The sequence below is a fragment of the Megalops cyprinoides genome, chromosome 2, assembly GCF_013368585.1.
Source record: "Megalops cyprinoides isolate fMegCyp1 chromosome 2, fMegCyp1.pri, whole genome shotgun sequence".
Lineage (NCBI taxonomy): Eukaryota > Metazoa > Chordata > Actinopteri > Elopiformes > Megalopidae > Megalops > Megalops cyprinoides.
Window position 1 is genome coordinate 64,120,756 of NC_050584.1, and position 24,245 is coordinate 64,145,000.

At 45.0% G+C, this 24,245-nt stretch overlaps 1 protein-coding gene across 1 annotated transcript in view; it reads left to right on the forward strand.

Annotated features, from left to right (window-relative positions):
- The first annotated feature begins 1,427 nt into the window (after positions 1–1,427).
- The window catches only part of LOC118772074 (parapinopsin-like), a 50,674-nt gene continuing 27,856 nt past the window's right edge, over positions 1,428–24,245 (forward strand). The window contains exons 1-2 of the mRNA XM_036520329.1: positions 1,428–1,797; positions 15,125–15,453. Of these exons, the coding sequence (XP_036376222.1) occupies positions 1,428–1,797; positions 15,125–15,453 (699 nt within the window). The remainder of the gene's footprint in view (positions 1,798–15,124; positions 15,454–24,245) is intronic.

Sequence of the window (24,245 nt, forward strand, 5' to 3'; positions counted from 1 at the left end):
AATAAAACGCTACGCAGGTAACAATTCAAAACTTTATGAAACTGAAACTCGCAACGGGTGGATCGATCTGGAAACGAACTTCAAATTCCAGCTCGTCTAAAATTAAACCAGAGACATAAGGGGATGATAAGCGAAGAACAACCGCAATCAGTGCAAAATAGATTATATTTTATTTGTATCAGGTTTTATGTGGAGGCATGGCCGATGAAAGTAGTTCTTGAGAGATTTGCTAATTTACAGATAGCCGTCCCTTAAAGACTGAATTCCCCAAAGATAAATTAAGGCTGGTAGCTACCCGTAGAGGAGATGCGCTTTCTAGTTACGGGTTGGTTTCCTCTGTCATTCCTTTCTGAGGCGTTCGATTTCTTCTAGTTTATGTGAGGGCACTGGTACCTAGAAAGCTAACGAGCGCTGATTCACTGAAGGTTTCTCAGCGACGCTGTTGCGCTGCTAACAGGTTATATGCGGTCATTTCGGATGCTCATATCGGAGGCTGTAAATTGCTTCTAAAAAAGGAGTTCCCACACTATGACATATGATGTCCCCGTTCGCTGTCAAATATACTGAATATATACTGACGGGTGGAACGCTGCTATGCGCGCGTGATCAATAGTGAGGTTACAGTGCAAACCTATGTGGTAGGTATCTCGTAGGATAACCATTTCCATCCGAAACCACATCATATGGAAGTTAATAACCAGTGAATTATTGAGGACATTATTATTATTATTATTATTATTGTTGTTGTTTTTGTTGTTGTTGTTGCTAATGCTGCTGTTGTTATGTGTACGGTTGTCATTACCATTATAATAAATTAAATCCGTTCATGGCTACTGGAACCATCACATTCAGTAATGACAATTACACTTTTGTTTCCGCACTTAATCACTTCAAAAAAGAATCAAGTGGTTCAGCTTGACGTAAGTAAGCCCGGAGGCTTTTCTTGACTATCCTGGCCTCCTAACCTATGTACTGTTTCCAGTCCCCAATGGAGATGTTCGCTGGAATTTCCGCCTAAGACGTCAGCCGAGCGCAAGGTAATATAAAGTGGGAGAAGCAGCGGTTTAGGGCCGATTGCGAGGATTTGGACCACCACACGGTGGTGCACAGTCTAAATGAATTCACTTCCCGATATCTGCAGGGGGGTGGGGGGAACTTTATTTCGAGTTCAGTCGCTGATAAACTAAAAAAAAAAACTCCAACTCCAACTAATTTGCTGTGGTTACTGTTACTGTATCTTAACCCCTCAATTTTTTTTTTCCAGGGTTTGAAAGTAGCAAGTTAATAAAGTCATCAGTCTCGATGGATTTCAGCTTCTCAAAAACCCACAGCAAAGTTGATGTTGCATTTTTCGAACAAAACGCGCACACCAACTCCTGCACGGTGCCCACTGTGTATCTTCTTGCCTGCGTCAGAAACGGATAACGATGATTGTGTCCAACGTGAGCCTCACTTGCGCGTGGTGCCCCGGCGACGGCAGCAGCGGCGGCGGCGCCGGTCACTCGGAAGGGGCGCCTTCAGACAGGACCCTGACGCCCACTGGGCACCTGGTAGTCTCCGTGTGTCTGGGCTTCATCGGCACTTTCGGTCTGCTGAACAACCTGCTCGTACTCGTGCTCTTCTGCCGCTACAAGATGCTGCGCTCCCCTATAAACTGCCTGCTGGTGAGCATCTCCGTGAGTGACCTGCTGGTGTGTATGCTGGGAACGCCGTTCAGCTTCGCAGCCAGCACGCAGGGACGTTGGCTCATTGGGCGCGCAGGATGCGTGTGGTACGGGTTCGTCAATTCATGCTTAGGTGAGTTTGCTCTATACCTCTTTCCGCTCTGAAAACGAGAGCCCCTTTTTTTCCCCACCGTTTGTTTTAATTTTGGTGCGTGCCTCAGATGCGTGTTCCCCCGGGGATCCTGACTTGTGTTGCGTGAGAAACAATATTAAAGATGACCGGTTCTCAAACGCGTTGAAATCCTTTAATGTGTTCATAGAGCGACCCTGGGGACATTGTGCACTCACTCGTCTTCATTTGTAGATATGAGTGATAATGCTGTTGTTTTGTTATTAAAAATATCCGTATGCAAGCCTTTTTTATAGACATGCATCATTGACATTATTAGTCACGGTATACTGACATACTGTAGATTTTATAGAGTGGGAGAGTTGGAAAAAATCCTACCTACTCACGAGGTAATGTTTTGTGCAGGTCAGTCAGTATGTAACACTGCGCACACAGGTCGTGTTTGAAGGAAACTGCATGCTTGCGCGGACCCGTGTTTAATCACGCGAATACTGTGACCACGAGGGACAGCTTCTGCACGGTCCCTAAACAATGTCCTAGCCATTTAGTCCGTCTCATTGCATTATATCATTTGTCATATCAGACAAAAGCGCATTGTTGCACCTTTGAGGTGATAACGGAAGATTGCGCTTCGGGCAGCTGAAGTTAACGGTTTTCTCCACTTGCCAAGGCTGCAGATCTGTTGCTTTTTAAAAGTCCTGATAGCGCCCCACTGAAAGTATATAAAACACGATCAGGCGGTGCCAGTTGGCCAGCACGTTTTGGACAATGACTTCCATAGCAACGCTGGTGGCGGTTTTTGTTACGTCGTTGTTGTTACTGTTATTGTGTTACTGGCCGTAATACATTTCAGCTCTCCTTTGCAAGCGTAACCGTAACGATAGCAATCACTGTGCTTGCATCTCACTTACAGAGATGTTTTTGCAAAACACATAAATAAACAGGAATTTGTTGTTGGACGCATAGTTTTTCAGTACTTGATTTTGTGAAATTTGTCCCCTGTCATCTTACTGGTAAATATTCAGATTTGTGTTTTGGACCATTCAGTCATTTTAAACTATGAGAAAAGTATGCATGCTCCTGTTTAAGAGAAATAAAATCATGGTGTATAATAGACCAACAGAAGCCCCAGACAAAAGAACGTTAGAGACGTTATGGATCTTTCATGCTAGTAATTTACTGCCCTACAGGGGTTTGATAAAAGACTGTAATTAAAACATTGGTGTGTTAGTGCTGGTTAAATAGCTTTTTGGACTTTTCCTCAATCATACTGATCATTTTCCTGTCAGCCCGGTTTCACAGGATGTCTGATTAACAGCAATATGTCTTTCATGTTTTTTTTTCCCAACAAGTTGATTTAAAATGATTATCCCATGCAAAATAATGCTGTAAACTGGAATTACCATTGAAGCACAAAGGCTTGTCTCAAAGCAAATCACTGTCATCACAGTCAAAGCTTGAGCATGCTTGGAAACTCTCTCCATGTTCAAATATCTCATTACCAGAGAGGTTTGTATTACATTACATTTATTCAATTGGCAGATGCTTTTATCCAAAGTGAGTTGCAAGTGAGGCAGAGTACAACACAAGCGAAAGCCATGCACAATTTCAGAAGTGCTGCATGACCAAGTTTCAGTAGTTGGCCAGGTTTGAACAGCAGAACAGTGCACCCCATGCTGGTCTCCGCATCCTGTCGGCAGTGCAGTGCTGTAAGCTGACACACTGCACAGCTGATTGTCTTGAATGCTGTTGAAATACTGTGTGCATGTAGAACTGACCCCTTAATGCCCACCCTTCCAATGGCACGCACATATGTACACACAAATATGTATGCACACACACACACACACACACACACGCACGTTTGAAACCCACAGCCACTGTTAAACCTACAGGCACTCTGCAAAAGTACACCAAAGACACGCATGCACATACAAACACATTCCTCTTTTTTTTCTCTATTTCTGGCACTTTTTTCATTTAACTCACATGTTAACTTCTAGCTGCCAATAAGACCAGTAATCCTTCTTCAATACTAATGCAATTTCAGCGTTATGTGCTTTGGGAGATAGCCCACCTGATGATCTGTTTCTCATCTCCAGTTGAGCAGTGTCAGCCTGTTTCCTCCAGTTTAATGTTTCTGCTCGTTGTGTGTGTGTGTGTGTGTGTGTGTGTGTGTGTGTGTGTGTGTGTGTGTGTGTACGTGTGTGTGTGTACGTGTGTGTGTGTGTGTGTGTGTGTGTGTGTGTGTGTGTGTGTGTGTGTGTATGTGTATGTTTCTGTGCATGAACGTCTGTGTGTGTGAGTGGGTACTTGTGTGGATGTGTGAGTGTGGATGTGTCTGTGTTTGTATCTGTGTGTGCATGTTTGTGTGTACATTTGTACGTGCGTCTTTGAGTGTGTGTGTGTGCATGTCTGTGTGTGTGTGTGACTGTGTGTGTTTGAGCATAGGATGGGCCAGAGATTTCCCAGAGTCCTCTGTGTAACTTTGGGACCTTGATGTTGTTCCCGCTGGAATGAATGCAGCGGTGACTCCTTGTCCTTATTACACGATAATGCTTTTTCATGCATTCGGCACAAGCCCGTTCCTGCAGTGTGACCTCCTACAGTGTGTTTTCCCTATTTTTTTTTCTAAAACAGTTAAAACGACAAAGAAAGCGAAAGGCACGCTCATACACACTGTGGGCTTTACCAGGGTTGATTGCTCATCCAGTTCATATTTTCCTGCATTTCATCTTGAGCAATGCAGTTGATACGTAAGGACAGAAGCTACCAAGTGGCTCAGCTGGTTAAGGCACTCATCCTGATAGCAGGCTGAGCCCTACAGCAACAGGCTGGGCTGTGTTATTAGCCAAGAATGAAAAGGAGTCTACACTTGGCCTCATTACGCTGGGGCTAGGGTGGGTTCATCCAGCCAGATTCCCCTCATTGCACTGCCCATTACCACCCTCTAGCAGAAGGTGAGGCACCTGTAGTACTTTACATTACATTACTGGCATTTAGCAGACAGTCTTATCCAGAGTGATTTACACCAGTTACAGTTTTTTTTTTTTTTTTTTTTAGGAGCAGTACCCCAGTGGGGAATCAAACCGGCAACCTTTCGGTTACAAGGCCTGCTCCTTTAACCCCTATGCTACACTGCTGCCCAGCGAGTCGCTCAGATTCTATAAGTGGAGATGGGCCTATCCATCCAGCTGCGGTTGTCAGTGCTCCCACCCCCTAGCTATTGTGTTTTGTTCTTCCCTGTCCATGTGCTTTTGTTTTCCTTGTGTTCTAGCCCTGCCCCACTCTCCGCCCTGTCTCCGCCCACCCGATCATCCCCTCCTGCCTGCTTACACACCTGCTTCCCATCTCCTCATCAGCCCAGCCCTATATCTACCCTGCTTGTCTCTGTCTTGTTGCCAGTTCGTTGCAGTGTGCCTTTACCTGTCTCGTTCCCGCCGTGTTTTCTGCCTGATCGCTATTCCCCGAATCGACCCTGCCTGCTCTTTGACCTTGCTCCTGCCTGCTGTCCTGCCTTGTTCACCTGATCTTCCTGACTACCTGTTTGACCCTGCCTGTCCCCGGCTTTGATTCCTGTCTGTGTTTGGACTGCCGCCCTGGTATTTTGACCCTGCCTGTTTTGGACTGCCTCTACGATTCTACGATTTTGTTAATAAACGCCTGGACTCTGGAGTTCTTGTGGTCCGCGCCTGAGTCCTTGCCTGTGCCTTGTCAGCGGTGCACTCTGTCACTTATGCTATGCAGAAAAAAGGCCATTAGCCGTGTGCAGTCGGTGGGCATCAGCAGAGTGTGAATGTATGTATGCAATGCAGTTGCTTACTGTTACATAACCTTTCACAAACTGGCAACAAATGTGAAGCTTTTGACAAAGCAACAGTTGTGTTCTGGTCTCTTTTGTATTACACACTGACAACTGCCTGGGCTTAAAGTCGTTATTTGACACACTATAAGTGTAAATGGCACGGACATATGGCCATAATGTATCACTCATTTTCACACCTGTTAGCACTCATATTCATAGTCAATAAAACCATACCACTATGCTAACTAGGGTTAGTGCAACTTTACTGTTACACCATGAGAGGGACTGTTATTTTACACACATTTGCATTTAGGGCAGCCTTCATAATTTATTATTTTTTATTTTATTTTGAATCAGCTCCATTCATGATTATCCTGTCAGGCTGACTACCTTCCCATTCGCTCATTCTGACGGAGCTCCTCCTGTGGACGTGTGAAACTGTTCCTCTGGTGGTGAGGAGAGAGGAGAGAAAGGTGTCTTAAGCATGTCGGTAGGTGTGAATGAACCAGCAGCAGGGCTATCAGATGTTTCTCTACTGCTTCTCTCAGAGTTACAGGAACCTTGGGGAAGCCCCAGTGGCTGCCCAATGGGCTGGGGTGGAGGCTGTGTTTCAGCCTCAAAACGTGTGGTTGGAACCCGCACACCTGTTATTGCGATGAAGATTGATGTTCAGGTTTCGTTGACCTGCGTGCTTGGAACTGGAACACAGTGGTGATTAACTCTCATGTTGCATTCTTTGGCTGAGCTGGTGCGAGCGTCAAGTATAGTCTGATGTGTTCAGGAGTGTGAGAGGCAGCTATAAAAAAAAGCTGGTTCTCCGTTTGGGTCCTGGCCTTCCCCTGACCTGCACGTGTGCGACTCCTCACATGTGTCTGTTTGTATTCCTTCCTAGTGAGAGCCTGGCAGCCTGTTTAGGGCTGGCAGCGCAGAGATCCCAGTTCCATGTTTTACTGGTGCGCTTATCGGTTTACCCGTGTCGGCTATGAGCATGTGCAAGCGAGGAGTTGGCTTTGCTGACATAGAGCTAAATCGGTTCTTACGCCGCTCCCCGGGTTCCTTCCACTCGAACGGGATTGACTGTGCAGCACGCCCCCCGCGCTAGATGCGGTCTGTTTGACGAGCCCTCGAACAGGAAAGAGGTGAGGGTTGACGCATTGATGTCAACTTCAGAATTCAAAGCTGGCTGTGGAATTTGTGGGAACATGACCTTGTGTGTCACCAGGCTAGGCCAGCAGCCCTACTCCATTACTTTTTAATGCTTGGTGCTGAGCAAAAAGGCAGTGGATGGTAGCATTTTTATGTCTATCTGCTGACCTAGCTACGGGCAGCACTGTGGCGTTGTAGTAATGAGCAGTTCTCCCAACCTGAAAGGTTGCTGGTTTGATTCCCCAGTTGGGGCACCTGCTGTTGCACCCTTAGGCGAGGTGCTTAATGCACAATCAATAAATATCCAGTTGGATGAATGGATAATATTGTAACCTGTTCGTGTCATTCTGTATAAGAGTGTCTGTTAAATGGCAGTAATGGAAATCTGTGCATCCAACCAGTTCACGCCTGTATATTAGGATATTAGTTTTAACTTGTCAGTGAGGCTCCAGGAACCCCATTAGGACTCCTCAATGCGTGGATCTGCTGTACTCTGTGACATCACAGCGCCATGGCGATTTTTCAGTGATGCAAGAGGATTACCGAGCGTGCCAGCTGTTTTTGCTGCAGGATGTCCTTCCTCGTTTCCAAATGAATTATTAACGGAATAAGCGCATTACACTTTACGTACAATCCAGTTCACAGTCAATAAATGAATTGAAATTGAAAGAATTTAATCAATAACCTTTGTTTTGCAATGCTAAAATGGCATTTGGCAGGGCCGCTAGTTCAGGATTAAACAGCTCACTGTGGGTGGGAAGGTCGGTCCAGTTGTGTATTTGGAGTTCAGATGGGGATGAGTACAGGGTCAATAAAGGACCCCTCCCTTGGGGTACAGGGCTTGCGTGTCAGCGTTGACGTTCTTGAGCTTACATGTATGTTTAGGGTTTTTTCTGCTGATCCTCATCTCAGGTTTGGAAAGATTGTATCTCCGATGCCTATCTCTGTGTTTTGCATCATAACAGGTGGGAAGAAATCTTTAGACAAACCCTAATTCCCCAAATTCCTTTTCATCTGATAACAATGGCATGCCAGTCCACGTCATTATTTAATTTAATTTACTTTAATGTAGGATCCAATCAATTGAACAATAAAAACTGTAAAAGGGATTAGGCTGTTTGTCTCTCTCTCTCTCTCTCTCTCTGTCTCTCTCTCTCTGTCTCTTTCTCTCTCTCTCTCTCTCTCTCTCTCTGTTTCTCTCTCTTTCTCTCTCTCTCTCTCTCACTCTCTCTTTCTCTTACACACTCTCTTGTTCTTTCTCCTCTCGTAAGCTGAAAATAAAACCAACATTAACATAGGATGCGCACATTTTTGGGGAGTACCTCATCCCTCTGTCTCTCTATCTCTCTCTGTTTAAAAGATAAAGAGGTGAATACTCTGCTGCTTTGAAGGACAGTGCAGGTCACATGGTCATGAGGACAGAGCATCTTTACTTTTAATGGTTTTCAGTCTAAATGCCCCAGGCAGACTAAATGCCCCAAGAAGGACAAGGAGTAAGTGGCAGAGTTTTATACATTTCATGTGACATTGCTTTCAGACATGAAATAGATGTATTGTGTGTGTGTGTGTGTGTGTGTGTGTGTGTGCATGTGTGTGTGCATGCGTGTGTGTGTGCATGTGTGTGTTTGTTTGTCTGTGTGTGCGCACGTGTGTGTGTGTGTGTCTGTATGTGCACGCATGTGTGTGTGTATATGTGTGTTTGTGTGCGCGTGTGTATATGTGTGTGTGTCCATGCGTGTGTGTCTGTGTCTGTATTTTTTTTTATTTAACCTTTATTTAAGCCGGAAAAAACCTGTTGAGATGTAAAGTCTCTTTTGCAAGGGTGACCTGGCCAAGAGGACAGCAGGGAACATTAACAGTTACATGACATTACATTACAAATAAGACATTACAGCAATGAAAATATACAGCAACATATCATCAATTAACCGATCCAGACTACAGGGAACATTTATATATGTGCATGCATGTGTGTATGTGTGTGTGTGTGTGTGTGTGTGTGTGCACGTGTGTGTGTGTGTATGTGAAGTGTATTCCCGGTAGAGAGGATATATTGGGGCATAATTCTGGAAACAAAGGAATGATTGCTGGGCTATGAAAGTTATGTTCAGCTTTGGTTCTGTGTGGCTATTCCGTAACATAATGCAGGATCCATTGGGCTCCAGAGCAAACGGCTGGTTAAAACGGCCACAGCCAGGAATGGGGGTGGTGTGTGTGAATATTTCACCAGGGTTAAAGGCAGCTGAGGAGTCCTCTCCCACACAGAGCAGTGGTTCTAAAGGTCACGTCATTTCTGGCGTCATTTCAGCGCATCAATGACTGCCTGTCGTTGTCAATTGATTTTTCTATTGCCAAGTGGCCCAGGGGGGCATCACATATGACTGTCAAATATGACAATTCTGAATATACATATTCATACATGGATATGTTTATTTATTATATTTGAATATTCCATGCATCCCAAGATTAAATATTTAAATGTTTTTAAATGAAACTCAACAGCTTTCCACCAAATACTGAATGAATCTCCATTTCGTCCTGTGGGAAAAATCTGTATGCATTCACAGAATGAGCTGCAGTCAAAAAATCTGTGTGCATTCACATATTCAAGGAGGAAAATTAACAATGGCTTGGTAGGTATGAATTTTAATACAATATGGGGCATTTCTGATGATGGGGCTATGGGGTGCAGAATTTTGGCCTGGAGTTTGATGAGAGGGTCAACCTTGCTGCGGGGAAGGGCTGTTGACATCCCCCTCCCTCCCCTTTGGACATGTTAGATTGGAATAGAAATAAGGAGGAGATGGTGGGGGGGGGGGGGGGGGGGGGATGCTGTGAACAGCTGGACAGGATATGGTCAGTGGGGTTTTTATTGTCTTGGATGGAACTGTTTTTTCTAGGTTTGGTTAATTGCATAGGGATTGTCTGAAAATTTTTCTCTCAAATCTTTATTTGGAACTTCAGTTAAATATAAAAAAAATCTTTATACAATGTAAATAATAGTAATAATAATAAATAATAATAATGTAAATTAATAGTATTAATGCAGTTTAACATTTTTACTACCAATAGAGAGCTCAGTAAATGACCTTGCTGTGGAAATGTATCACAGCTCTGGAAAGGCTGTATCTCAGACATCTGTGTCAGGATTTTTGCACCCCAAAAAATGACAGTGGAGACTGTCAACAGCTGTCTCTCTGGCTGTCTCTACCAAAACACAAGTGCATAGTGACAGATGCACAAACGTTACTTGTGAATGGAGAAGGGCGGGTGATGAATTCGCACCACTATGAATTCGCACAACTGTTTGAACCAAGACACTAAATTCCCATCCTATCACCTTTTTTTCCTCTGACGAAATTACACCTGGCACGTGTGAGGTAGTAACTAAGCAAAGCCTTGGCACCTACATGTGAACTATGGGCATCTGACTATACTACCTGGTTTCTCATTGGCCTGTTTTTATTAGCAGAATTTCACACAGGACAGGTAAGGATCAATTCTGCAGGTGAACAGTTTCAGTAGTGCGGAGCTTTTCATGGCAACTCAGACACATTTCAGATAACCTGCCGGAAAGAATGCAGAGACAGTTACTACTACATCAGTTACAGTTACAGTTATTAGTTACAGTTACTTTTCTACCATCTGTTGTTGTACCACACATAATGCTAATGCTTTGCACTTACGTGTCAATCTAGGCACGCATTTGTATTTTCAGCAACCATGTTTAGCACTGACAGTTGCTCATATGTGGTTAGCAGCGTCGTGTTTGAGCACCTTCAAACGGTCCCTCAGCCCACATCTTCACACGGCCTCCAAAGTGCGGTCACAGGAACAAGGGATTCTGGGATTGTTTTCCTGAAACAGAACCTTATCTTAGAGAGGTTAAAGAGTAAATCTTACGAACATTTTACATCATACGGTGATCTTGATTTCAGTGAATATTCTGTAAGTGGAGTTGCTGATATTTACACTCCATGTTTATCTAACAACTGATTGTTAACTAGAAATGTACTGATAATGACCAGAAAACATGTAGCTTGGAGCTCCTGAAACAAGGGCAGCACTGGTACCCTGTTAAGCATGAATGGATGTTTCCTGAAAATTTGGCTAAATGAAACTTCATTGTGCCTCAGCATGTTTATATCAAATTCATAACAGCTGAAGAAATATTCGGAGTGCTGGAGAGTATTTTTGTCAAGGCCACAGGTTCCCAGCCTACAGCATTTAAAGTGTGCCGTGTGTATCATAAGAGACCTGAGCCGTGGTATTTGGCCACCCTGTCTAAATTAACTTGAGCCTAAGATTAGCCTTTCAGCAGTGTCTGTGGAATGGCTTGTCAGAGCGTGCTGGGGGGGCCAGCGTCGTCCTTTCCAATATGAGACACCAGACATTCGGTCAGGTCTGTTGTATTGTGTGCACTGCTGAGTCTCAACTACATACATACTGAGAAAATGCTGGGAAGGTACCATTGTATTGTCTCACTGATTGACACATCCAGACTGTCATTTTTAGTAGATCCATTTATGTCATATCATTAAATGTACCTCTGTATGTATGCTTGCTTTGTACATCGGTAAGTAGCAGTGTAAGGGGTAAGGGGCAGGGTTCGTAACCGAAAGGTTGTTGGTTTGATGCCCTGCTGGGGCACTGCTGTTGTAGCCTTGGGCAAGGTACACAATGCACAACTGTCTGTGTAAAATTCGAGCTGTATATATGGATAAAATTGTATGTAGGTCGCTCTGGGAAGGAGGGGCTGCCAAGGAGCCAAACATTGATGTAAGAACAGGCAACGTGTTTAGTTGTGGTACATGTAATATACAGTAATCCTATGGCATTTAAACAAAGTGGCATATAAATAAGGCTGCAGTGTCAGTTAATGCTGTGTGATGCCAGCTGCCTGAGCTGTTCATTATATTAGATTCCAGATTTCAAAATAGGAAATAAAAGCTTTTTATTTGGACCCAAGTACTGATAAATCTTCCCTGAGAAACGTACATGGCGCCTTCAAATATGTGAGACTGAATTCTTGCCTTAGGAAATTTTTTCCAACTCTTTTATCCAACTCTTATTGATTTTTTTTCATCCAAAAATAAATGATTTTAGTCATATTTATTGAGTTATTTTCCCAAAACAGCCCTCGTGGGGAAAATAAACAAATTGTTGACGTGCGAATCAACCTTCCACTTTTTCCACTGCAAACCTTTCGACCAACCTCCACCCAGCACAAAGCCCGAAATGGTGAATAGAACTTGAAGGGCTTGAAGGTCAAACGCAGCAATGTGTGATATAACTCCTCTGTATAATGAGGTATAGGCACCGCCGTCCGCCACACGTGCTCGGGCAAGACCGTATGAGTAAAGCAGAGAGCCGTGATCTCCAAAAAATACACACTACTGCACTCACACGTTAAACAAAAGCTCGGGGAACGGGCAGAAAGGCGGCCCTCTCCATGGCTGTGTGCTGCTCTCCAAGCGCCGAGCAGGGGGCAGTGGCCGGGGATGCGGCGTCTCTCCTGGCCTCTGTGCCGTGTCTGCCATGGCGTTCAGTCCAGAGTAAATTACCCTGGGGGGAAACTTCCTTGAGGGCTCTTCACGGGTTGGCTGGCTGATCTGGGGCAGCAGAGGTGCGTTGGTTCATTGTTTTCTGTGGCGTTATAATGAGCCCCGCCAGCAATGCCCACAGTTTGCACCTAAGGGCTCTGGGCAAAAGCCACATGCTGAGGGCAGTGGTGGGACACATCGGGTTATATTCATCCTTTTACCATGCTGAGCCGCACGCACACACACACACACACGCACACTCACACACACACACACACACACACACACACACACGCGCGCACACACACACGCACACTCACACACACACACACACAAACATACACATGCACACACACCTACACACCCACACATGCACACACTCGCGTACATATATACAGAAAATACACAAATACACATGTATGCAGACATATACAAAACACACAAATACATACACACCCATACACACAGACACACACACACACACACACACACACACACACTCACACACACACACACACACACACACACAAACATACACACACACACACACACACACACACACACGCACACTCACACACACACACACACGCGCGCACACACACACAAACATACACACACAAACATACACATGCACACACACCTACACACCCACACATGCACACACTCGCGTACATATATACAGAAATTACACAAATACGCATGCATGCAGACATATACAAAACACACAAATTCATATGCACACATACAGAAACATACACAAATACATACATACACACACACACACACACACACACACACATATGCACAAGTACACAAACATGCTCACACAGAAACATAAACAGATAGGTTTGCTTTTCAAAGTGAGTTAAGAGGTGTGGTGGTCCTTCTGCCTCTGTTCAATTTACTTCCCAGTGCTGAAACCCAGCAAATATAAATATACAGCAGCATCATTGCTATCTGGAATATCCCACAGCTCTCTGACTGGCTCAGGGATGCTCAGACATTCTTCAGAATGATAACTTTGGAATCTAGTCTAGGTGTAATTTCCACATAATCCACAACTCTTTCTGAACCACCAATGTAGACATTGACTGGACAAGTCTCGACTGCAGTCCTGCTGGGAGTGATCGATTTTACATAAACTGCAAAACTGTGATGAATGGCACACAACCAGACTGGTCATGAGTGGTCATCAGGGGTCTGTGGCTCGAATGTGATTGGCTCTCGGTGGTCATCTTGGTTAATTTGCGGCTAATTAGCCTTGGGAGGTTTGCATCTGAGATTCGAGTGCCACTGTTGCTCGCAGCAGGTTTCCATTATGAGAAAAGGTTTGAGCATAGATTTTTAAAAATGTAAATTCAATACGAGTGTTTACAATTCAAAGTATTTCGCTGTATCATGGAACAGGCACATCCATCATTTTTCACAGCGTTAATGAAGGTCTCATCCCTGGCTGAGCTATTGCTCAGACAGCAGTGTTCAGAGACACACTGCCTCAGTAATCAGAGAATCCCTTGTGGAACCTTTTTAAAATCAAATAAACCCTGTTGGGTTTGTGCATTCCAGCCCAGTCCTGCTAACCCTGTTAATCCTTTATTGCTATTGAGGATCACTTGCAGGAGAGAGTAATTTTATGGATTGTGGCAAAAACCCTTTTAAGACTGTTAAAGAAGACTTGAATGATCACTTTTGTCAGGTCTAACAGCTACTTGTTGGATTTATTGGTTGGTTGATTGATTAACTTCTACCCAAGTTCCTAACTGAACAAGGAGAGGAATGGTCACACTTTGTATTACATGTCCGTAAATACCTTGGCCTGGCATTTTAAACAATAACAGTCCTACTGGTGGCATAGAGGGATAGTGTTACAAGGAGCCGGGTGAATCCAATCGCATGACACATGGGCGGGCTGGCGGGCGGCATAACTGAGACAAACTCACGACGAGACAAGAAACAGACGGGGAATAAATAGGGCACGGCTGATGAGGGGATGGGATGCAGATGTGCCGGCAGGCAGGTAGAGCTGGTCAGGTAATCGGGTGGGCGGAGTCAGGTAATCGGAGGCTCGTTGGTATGGCAGTAAGAGCGCATACTCAACCGTAGTGACGGCACTCCATCACAGTCCTGTTTAGGGATAGCCTTCGTTATAGCTACGTTTTGTATGAGCATTTTTACCAGACATTTTGACCAGCAAGTTTTTAATTTATCGTTTTTTTTTAAATAAATTTTACCTGGCAAAAACCGGTAATTACCGGATAACGGAAACCCTGGTGCATACACAAAGCATGGCAACTCAAAACTGAAAGGGCAGGGCTTAAATAACAGGAAACACAGGTGACAACAACAGCTAATCACCACAGGTGGAAAACTTTAACTAAATTAGACGGAGAACACAAAGGAAGTGAGGTCATCCGGTGGTTATCCCAGGAAGCAGAAGCAGGGAACCCCGACAGGAAGTTATGAGGCCCCCTGTTGGTCATTCTAGGAAGCAGCAGCAGCTGGAATCCTGACAAAAAATCCTGTAAAAAAAAAGCATATTAAAGCACATTAATGGCTCGCAAAGCAGTCGTGTCATGTTCATGTGCATAGAGTTTAGGGGGCCTGCTAAATTTTCAGGCGGGCAACCACTGTTGAGCTCTTGAGCCAGAAGACATGGTGGTGAGACAGGAGACATGCAGGAGTAATACAGAGAAAGTAATGTAACACTATGCAGCACTTTAAAAAGTATGGTACGGTAAGTCTCTCTCCCCTCTCAGTTAGGAGTGGGTTACACGTTGTGCAGCGTGTGCATCCAGAGCAGTTTCGTCACCTCTCCTGCGCTGTGCTTGGCTTGCAGGCATCGTGTCCCTCATCTCACTGGCCGTGCTCTCCTACGAGAGGTACTGCACCATGATGGGCCCCACCCAGGCGGACGCCACCAACTACAGGAAGATTGGGGCGGGGATAGCCCTGTCCTGGGCGTACTCCCTGGCATGGACCACCCCCCCGCTTTTCGGGTGGAGCACGTATGGCCCCGAGGGGCCCGGGACTACCTGCTCGGTGAACTGGACCGCCAGAACCGCCAACAACATCTCCTACATCCTGTGCCTCTTCTTCTTCTGCCTGATCGTACCCTTCGCGGTCATCGTCTACAGCTACGGCAAGCTGCTGCACGCCATCAAGCAGGTAGGGTTCTTTTTTTCCCTAAAAAAAAGGTTATGCGGATTTTGTTGTTATGTGTGTGCATGTGAAAGAAGAAAACAGTACAGGTTTTTGAAAAACTAAGAGCAAAAAGTTGGACGATTTTTATCTTGAATGTGAGAAATCCAGCACTTTAGTGCAGAAGTGAAGCATGCGTGACATTTCTAGCACAGTTGATTAAGAATGTGTGTGTGTGTGTGTGTGTGTGTGTGTGTGTGTGTGTGTGCGCCTGTGTACGTGCATGCGTGCATGTGTGAGAGAGAAAGAGAGAGAGGGTGTGTGTGTGCGCCCGTTTGTGTGCGCGTGTGTGTGTCTGTGTGTGTGTGTTCTCATGTATGTGAGTATGTGCGTGCATGTGTGTATCTTTGTGTGAGTGCGTGCATGTTTTTGTGTGTGTGTGTGTGTGTGTTCTCATGTGTGTGAGTATGTGCGTGCATGTGTCTATGTTTGTGTGAGTGCGTGCATGTTTTTGTGTGTGTATGTGAGTGTGTGTCTGTGTGTTACACCCACATTTCTCATTTTTATGGTGGAATATTACATGCAGTGTCTCATGCCTGCCAATGAGCAAGCAGGGTGAAATCATCCTGACTGCACAGAAAGAAAGAAACAAAGTATCAGTATCTCAGTATTCCTGAGAGAGAAAAGGAAACTGAGCGATGTCATTGTACTGTGGCTTGGGGGGGGCAGGGGGGGCGGGGGGTGGGGAGGGGGTGAGAGTGCCAGGCTAATCCAGTCCTAACAAGCACAACAGAGTCAGTCCTGTCTTTTGCTTGTGTTCCGCCACCCCACCAACTGGAGAATCAGTGTTCTCAAAGTTCTCAGCATTCTTCTCAAAGGTTACACCAACATGGTATATGGCGTGTCGTACACCACTTGAGCACTCTTATGTAATTATAGCCCTATATTAAACAGCGATCCTAAGCAGACATTAATTAACAATAGGTCAAAAATATGCTAAGACTGTAAATGGGACTAAATGGGACTAAATTTACATCAAGAATGTAAGGATATGACAGGAAGACCATTGTGGCAAGATAATGTTTGTGCAGGATATTGCTTATTTCAGTCACCTCACCCATGTCCAAGGAGACTTTCAATTCAATTTCAATTCATTTTTATTTGTATAGCGCTTTTTACAACACAAGTTGTCACAAAGCAGCTTTACACTGTTCCCAGGCCTGAGACCCCCTGAGAGCAAGCCTAAGGCAACAGTGGCAAGGAAAAACTCCCTATCAGGAAGAAACCTTGAGCAGAACCGGGCTCATGGGGAGGGCCCATCTGCTTTTGGCCGGCACTGGGCAGATTGAACAATAGTAGTTAACAGTAGAGTAATTATAAGAATGTCTCCTAGGATGTCCGGGTCTTGGAATGCAGTTGGCTTTGATGGGCAGGGCAGCGAGGTAGCAGGACTGGAAAACGGGATGAGGCGCTTGGGCTACAGCTCCGGACAGGAGCCCGGAGCAGGGAATAGGAAGCAAAGGTTGATAAGAATGGCAGGGATGTAGAACAGAGAGGCAGGAAAGGAAGGGCAGAGAAAAAGGTGTGCAACAAGGAAAGACCCCGGCAGGCTAACATTATGGCAGCATACCTAGGGGACGGGAGGCAAGGGACCGGCATAGTCATGAGGGCGACCCTAAGACAGTCAACACCAGATCACGGCACAGGGTCCATGAAAGCAATGACCACTTAGGCCACCAGAGACTCTATGATCCACGCCAGCACCAGGCCATGTCCCTCAGCTGAAGGATTTACTATATAGATGTGTTTTGAGCCTAGACTTAAAGGTGGAGAGAGAGTCTGTTCCCCGAATCTCAGAGGGTAAGCTGTTCCACAGGAGAGGGGCTTGATAGGAAAAGGCTCTACCGCCTACAGTAGTTTTGCCCACTCTTGGAATGGTGAGAAGCCCGGCATTTTGGGAGCGAAGGGCTCTCTGCGGAAGATATGGATGAAGAAGGTCCTTAAGATAGGGGGGGCAAGCCCATTTAAAGCCTTAAATGTGAGTAAGAGTATTTTAAAAATGATCCAGTATTTAATAGGTAGCCAATGGAGAGAGGCCAGAACTGGGGTGATGTGCTCAAAGCGTTTAGTTTTAGTTAAGATTCGAGCAGCTGCATTTTGCACCAGCTGAAGGGGTTTTAATGAGACGTTTGCACATCCTGACAAGAGGGCATTACAGTAGTCTAATCTGGATGTTACAAAGGCATGGATTAGTTTTTCAGCATCGTTAATTGATACGATTTTCCTGATTTTAGCAATAGATTTTCCTGATTTTAGCAATAGAGTTTAAGAGTTTCTGTCCTCATCCATGGATACAGTTGCATACTAACTGGAGATTTTCTGTGACACTTCTGATTTGCAATGTTGTATAAAAAGCTAAAAACTTTAATACATTTTGTGGGTTTGTGCATAAATTATTAATAACCCTATCCATATTGCATTACAGATTATGCTTCCTTTATGAATATATATTTTTGAAGGCTTTATAGTCTGAGCAGACAGCAAAAGTGTGGCTCTGTTCATGATAGGATGAGACACATTCTGCTGTTTGTAGGAAAGGATCAGAAAGGCGTTTGGTAATTGAATCTGTAAAATGTTGAGAAATGAATATTTTTGTGCTTCTGAAGGGTTATGGAGGTCAATTGTTTTTTTATAAATGACTTAACGGAAGCAGATGTTCACAATCCATTCCATTTTAGGCAGATGTACTTTGCTTGTAAAAGAGAAGATTGCACTGGTGCCATGGTGCCTTTTGGTTTCCCCCCAGGCCTCTAATGGCAGATCTCCCATTTTAAGTGCCACGCGCCTAAACTAAAGAACAGTGCCTTCGTTGTTTGGCCGATTCGATTTTTCTCTTATTTCCCTGTCTCATTCCTCAAGACGAACGCAGGGCCCTGACGAGGTCCTCACAGGCGGGATGAACATAGCTAATTAGCCGGCACCACTGACAGCTGGCTTCAGTTTTCCTGATATGACAGTGTGTTTGTCATGTTTGTCTTCTTGCCTGGAATCACAGCGGGGAACCAAATCAATTTATCTCCTTTAAACTGTGACATGCAACAGCCTCTCTACCTTATCTGCATCTGGGGACAGAGAAACGGTGTATGAAAATTCATATTATTCTTCATCCCTGTTGGTTGTTTTTTTTTTCACGCTGTTACTTAAAACGGGAGTGGCGTAACAGATTTTGAGTGCGCAATGGCCTGTAAAGTTATTTCTCTGGCTTGCGCCGCGTGGCTGAGGACTGCCGATATTGCGTGCTCAGAGAGGTTAAATCAGGACCGCCGTTTCCCGCACACTGCCAACAGGCAGATTCCTCCTGCAATATTAAAAAGATGGTTTTTTTACGGTGGCTTTCCCTAGTACCTCGGTGACCCAGGCATCTGCTTTGAACGCAAGCTGAGCTCCACGGCCCAGGTTGGATTATCATTGGCCGTTGGGGACTGAGAGCCCACAGATTGGTGTCGTTATGGCTGGGGATTGGGATGGGTGGGTTGGCCAGGGTCTGTCCATCTCATCCCATCCTGTGACAGTGACCACCCCCTGCTGGTCAATCAGAACCAGCAACATTACATTACATTATTGGCATTTAGCAGATGCTCTTATCAAGAGCGACTTACATCAGTTACAGTTTTTTTTTTTTAAAATGTTATCCATTTTTACAGCTGGATAATTACTGAGGCAATTGTGAGTTAAGTACCTTGCCCAAGGGTACAACAGCAGTGCTCCTGCGGGGAATCGAACCGGCAACCTTTCAGTTACCAGTCCTGCTCCACTATATAACACTGCTGCCCTCCTTGAACGCACTTCCTCTGACTCATGCTTGACTTGGAGACTGGGGTGCGGAGCATGGCATCACGTGTTTCGGAGGAGAGCACATGTTTGTCCAATCTGTCTCGGGTTGTTAGTGGGGGGTTGTGGAGAGAACCATTTCCGTGATATGATGGGCCCTTCCAAATTTTGGGGAAAAAAAAAGGCTGGAAAAAGCATAGCGCACTCCTGATCAAGATCACCTTTACACTTTGTTCCTGCCCACAGAGAGTCAATCTCTATGAGCATCCACAGAGTATGCTGTCAGTATCTATTGACATCACAAAATCGCCTTCAGCAGAATGCTGCTTGACATCAGCAATGGAGTAGTGGACCCTGTCTAGACCTGTGGGTCAGTTCCACAGGTCGAAGCACCCTAACCGGCCTGTCTGGTGTTGTGGCCTTAAGCATGGTACTAAGATGAGGTGTGTGTGTGTGTGTGTGTTGTCCGTGTGTGTGTGTGTATGCATACATGCATTTGTTTACATGCCTGAATAATCTAACATTAATCAAAATCAAAAGCACTCAAACTAGAGCATCATCATTTCAGAGGCGGGAGTGCGAGACCAGGCACAAGCTAGCCCTATATAAGCTGCTCCTCTGGGGGAATTATGGGTAATTATCAAACCAGAGAGCAGGTGTCAGACAGCCCCAGAGAGGACCTCAGGTGACATGATTTGGGTGAATCAGATAACCTTGGGTCAGTCGTCTGTTTGCCAGTGGGGGGGGGGATGGCGGGGGACAAAGGGAGTATCGCTGGAAACCGGCAGGTCAAAATGAAAGGCAGTGAGCGGAAATCGTTTCCAATTAAAAAAGCAACGGACCGCCCCGCGCCATCCACAAGGATGTCTCGACCTCTTTTCCCAGCTCTGATGGGAGATAACCTCCGATGGGGGGGGGTGAACTGTGTCATTAATACACTTTGAGCACGCAAAAAAAAAACAGGCCCCTCTGCCTTGAATTACCACCTCTAAACCCTGTCAAAGAGTGACTCAAGAGGGCACGCCGACCCCAGCGTGGCTCTCGGTGCCATCCGAAAGCGGGTCATGGATGCCCAAAGGTCCGCCCGGTGTGGTGGTTTAACAAAATTTATCGTGACAACCGCGGTTGCCCCTCCTCTTTTTACAGTGCTCCTGGTGGAGCTCTCCTGTGATGTCACACTGCCGCCGATGTCACAGAGGTTGAGTGGTCACGCAGTGGAATGCATTACTGTGAGTCTTTGCAGAAAGCTTCCTGAGGGGGACACAGTCAGCAGGCGAAGCCCTTTTGTTTTTGGTCACAGCCACTCTGTCTCTGGCAGACTGTAAGGGCAAAAAAAAGTGCAGCGGTGACCTTTGACCCCTTCCTTCCCTCTGTTTGAGGAGAGAAGGCCTGTAGCCTTTAGCGCTCTGTAGCCATTTGTATGAGTGATCCGAATCACTTCGATCTGGTCAAGGTGACAAAGGAGAGAGGATAGACTAACACACAAGTGGGCAGAGGGGACATCTGTAGGCATGCAGACATCTGCATGCAGACAGACAGAAGCGGACATGCTGGCAAATAGACAGCTTCAGACAGACACAGACACATGAATGGAAATACAGACAGACACCTGAAGACAGACAGACTTTTATGTTTACATTTATTCATTTAGCAGATGCTTTTATCCAAAGTGACTTACAAGTGAGGCAGAGTACAGCACAAGCGAAAGTCGTACATGGAGTCACAATATTAGAAGTGCTGCATACAGGCACAAATAATAACATGCTTAACTGTGGTTATCATTTAGATCTGTTGAAAACAAGGTTTTTGATTACTGGCTACTTGCACAAGCAATTTGCTTGTACAGAGACTGTGCCTCAGATGAAAAAAAAAAGTTCGGGGGCTGAGAGCCACACAGTAGTTATGGGATAAGTGGGCTTTCTGCAGTTCCTGGCTCTCAAACTCCACTTCTGAAGAGATTGGTCTGAATCACACAGCATGATCAAAGCAGCCAAATGACATACATATCATTGCGCAGTGTTTAATTTAAAAAAAAAAATTATTTTATATTATTTTTACTGTCCCACAAGAGACATAGCCTTATTGCTGGAATTGGACAGAGAAGGAAGGTTTTCATCAATAGAAAATAACATTTGTAGTCATTAAATTTAATCACGGATGTCATCAAATTCTCCATAGCCCCCTCATTTCATTTGAGCGTTCTAAACCAATTATCAGAGATATTGGTATTTCCAGCATCATGACATACCATTCAAAATCAGTCTTTCAAACTGTAATTATGATCGCTCGCTGTGCCAATGTAATTCCTGCTTATGTTCTGCCTGTAATAAGCTGCAGAGTGCAAAGCCGATAATGGTTGGAAATCTTTGGAAACAATTAACACGCGGTGTTGTTCATGTAAATTTGCAAAGTCCTTCTAAGCGGGTCGCCCTCTGGCCAGCCTGTGAAGAAGTGTTCCCTAATCTTTTATCTGATTCCATTACTGCAGGCCCCAGAGACCCGAGTGAAAACTTCCTCACCCTCTTTCTCACCTTGCTGTGTGGGTCCAGAGCAGTGTGGAATCCTCTTGGAGTCACAGTTTACTCACAGCAGAGCAAGAAGCGTATGACATTCTAGCTGTGGCATAGTGGTAAGGAGCAGGGCTTGTTCCTGAGAGGTTGCTGGTTCTGTTCCTTGCTGGAGTGCTGCTGTTGTACCCTTGGGCAAGGGTACCCGGAAATATCCAGCTGTATATATGGATAATATATAAATATATATTGTAACCCATGTAAGTCACTGTGAATAGGAGCATTTTCTAGGGGACAAAAACGCCCTTCACACAACAAATTCCTATGTTATTTTACATCATTTTATTTACACTACAGACACAGGAGGATTACCTGCAATGACCATGTAAATATATCTGATATGTATACAAACATATAGCCCATTCCAAACCTCCGCATCGTCTGAAGGGCCAGTCATATTCCTGCTCAATGGAAGGAAAAGGAAAAGCCCTCTCCCATGATTGTAGCGCAGCATTACAGCAAAGGGACTTTTAGCCTGGGTCAGAGGGTATTGCTTGTACATACATGTGTTGTGGTTGTCTTGGAGAGTGGAGAGATCGGATCTGTCTGCCCCCCGTCTACTCGTCATTTGGATGTCTAGGGTAGAGCACCATGCTTTTTTCCATGTTAGATCATTCATTCAGAGCATGTATTGGCCAGCTGCCTCAGGTGAAACAAGTTGCCTATAGACATAAATGGGGGGGGGGAGGGGGGGTTGAGGTCAGGTAGTCCATCCAACCTCAAGGGAGCTTCACTCATAACTCGGAGAAAGAAATCTTGCCTCTTGTTTGTCCTGATGGACTTCTCTGGAAAATGAGGTGGGTGAAGTGAGCGCTTGGTCAGCCGGGTGAACGGCATACATTTCAGAGCGTTCCTGAGAGAAGCCAGCCAGCCACGTCCCCAGAAACTTTAGTGATAACGTCAGGAAAGAGGGAGGAGAGAAGAAGCTGGAATTTGTCAGCAGGGATGGCGACAGACGCTTTCTGTACTTTGCTGGCAAAGAAGCTTGTTTGAGATGGCAGATGGCAGAATGGTGAGGTTCAGCTGTGGCTTGCGGGCATTGCCCCAGCGGTGAAACTGCACTGCTGTGCTCCTTCTGCCTGCAGCTTATCTGAACTTTATCATATTCCGGCACTTTCTGTGCGGATTTATTCCTGTTTCTGCTTTCTGTGTTTATTTATTCTTGTTCATAACTTCAATTTCACCTTCAAACTTCAATTCTCCATCTAAAGGCGTTGTAGATTTACTTGGCGTGTGATAACTGAGATTGGCTCTGACTTTTTTTTTTTAATGAATAAAATGTTTACACAAAAAAAAGGTTTTGCCACAGTTTGCCAGGCATATCACACAGAACTTAATAGCACTGGGTATTTATAGATGCAGTTTGTTATCTTTACCGAGCACAGAGAAAAGTACAACGCTTTATGCTACAACTTCGCGGAGACTTCCCTCTGGGCCTTGGGAGCAGACAGTGTGGTAGTTCTTATCTTTGGCTTTTCATACTTAAGGGAAGTCATTCCTGCTTTGTTTGTTTGCTTTGTTGTTGATGGTGGCGTTTTTATTTGATCAACTGCAATCGGTCGGCTCTGACGGCTGCTGTGGGCTCCAGGTTTGTCAGTGAATCCTGTTTAATTCTTTAATGACTCTTTGTACCTCAGCCGTGTCGTGGCAGATCAGGCCGCCCTTAAAATCACTCTCCTCTTTGATTGCTGTTTTTACAAGGGCAGAGAATCTTCCATTATCTCTGTTAAGCACACTTTGGGAGCAATTTCCTCAACTTTTACTCAAAGAGTTTATGTTGTTGATTCTCTTTTTTATGGTTAGAGCCACTTGGACCACCCTCTATAATTTGCACAGATGGCTTGCCGGGGAGGTTGGAGCTAAGAAAAACAATCACAGGTTGTTTAAGATTTCTGTCTGGGGAGAGAGTGTAAGTGCACCTCTGCGGCAAACACAAAATCTCATCAATGATCTGGTCATTACCGACAATTCCCTGCTGCCCACCGTAGCTTGCTTGAGTAGCCCTAAAAGGTGGGATGCACATGTAATGCCTCCCCCCCCTCCCCCCAACCAACCACTACCGGCTGCCGTCAAGTCATGATATAAAAGTTGACTGCAAGGCCATTGAACTGACCCACTGTGGTGTTTTTAGACATTAATTCTGTGGTCCAATAGAAATTCATTTCTTGCACTTCACTGCACAAGGTATTGCCCAGTTCCTAGTTGGCTGCAAGTATAGATTCCATATGCTCCATAAGTCCATAGTTTAGCTTTACCTGCCAATACTTTTTATATATGAACTTAAGTGTCTACTATATAAAATAAGGCATTTAAATTAATTGATACATTTCATTGTGGAGACACACCTGTCAGTTCAGTTATGGAACACCAGTGTTCCAGTAAATCAGTCATCAAAGCATCCATTGTTACACCGAGGTGTAA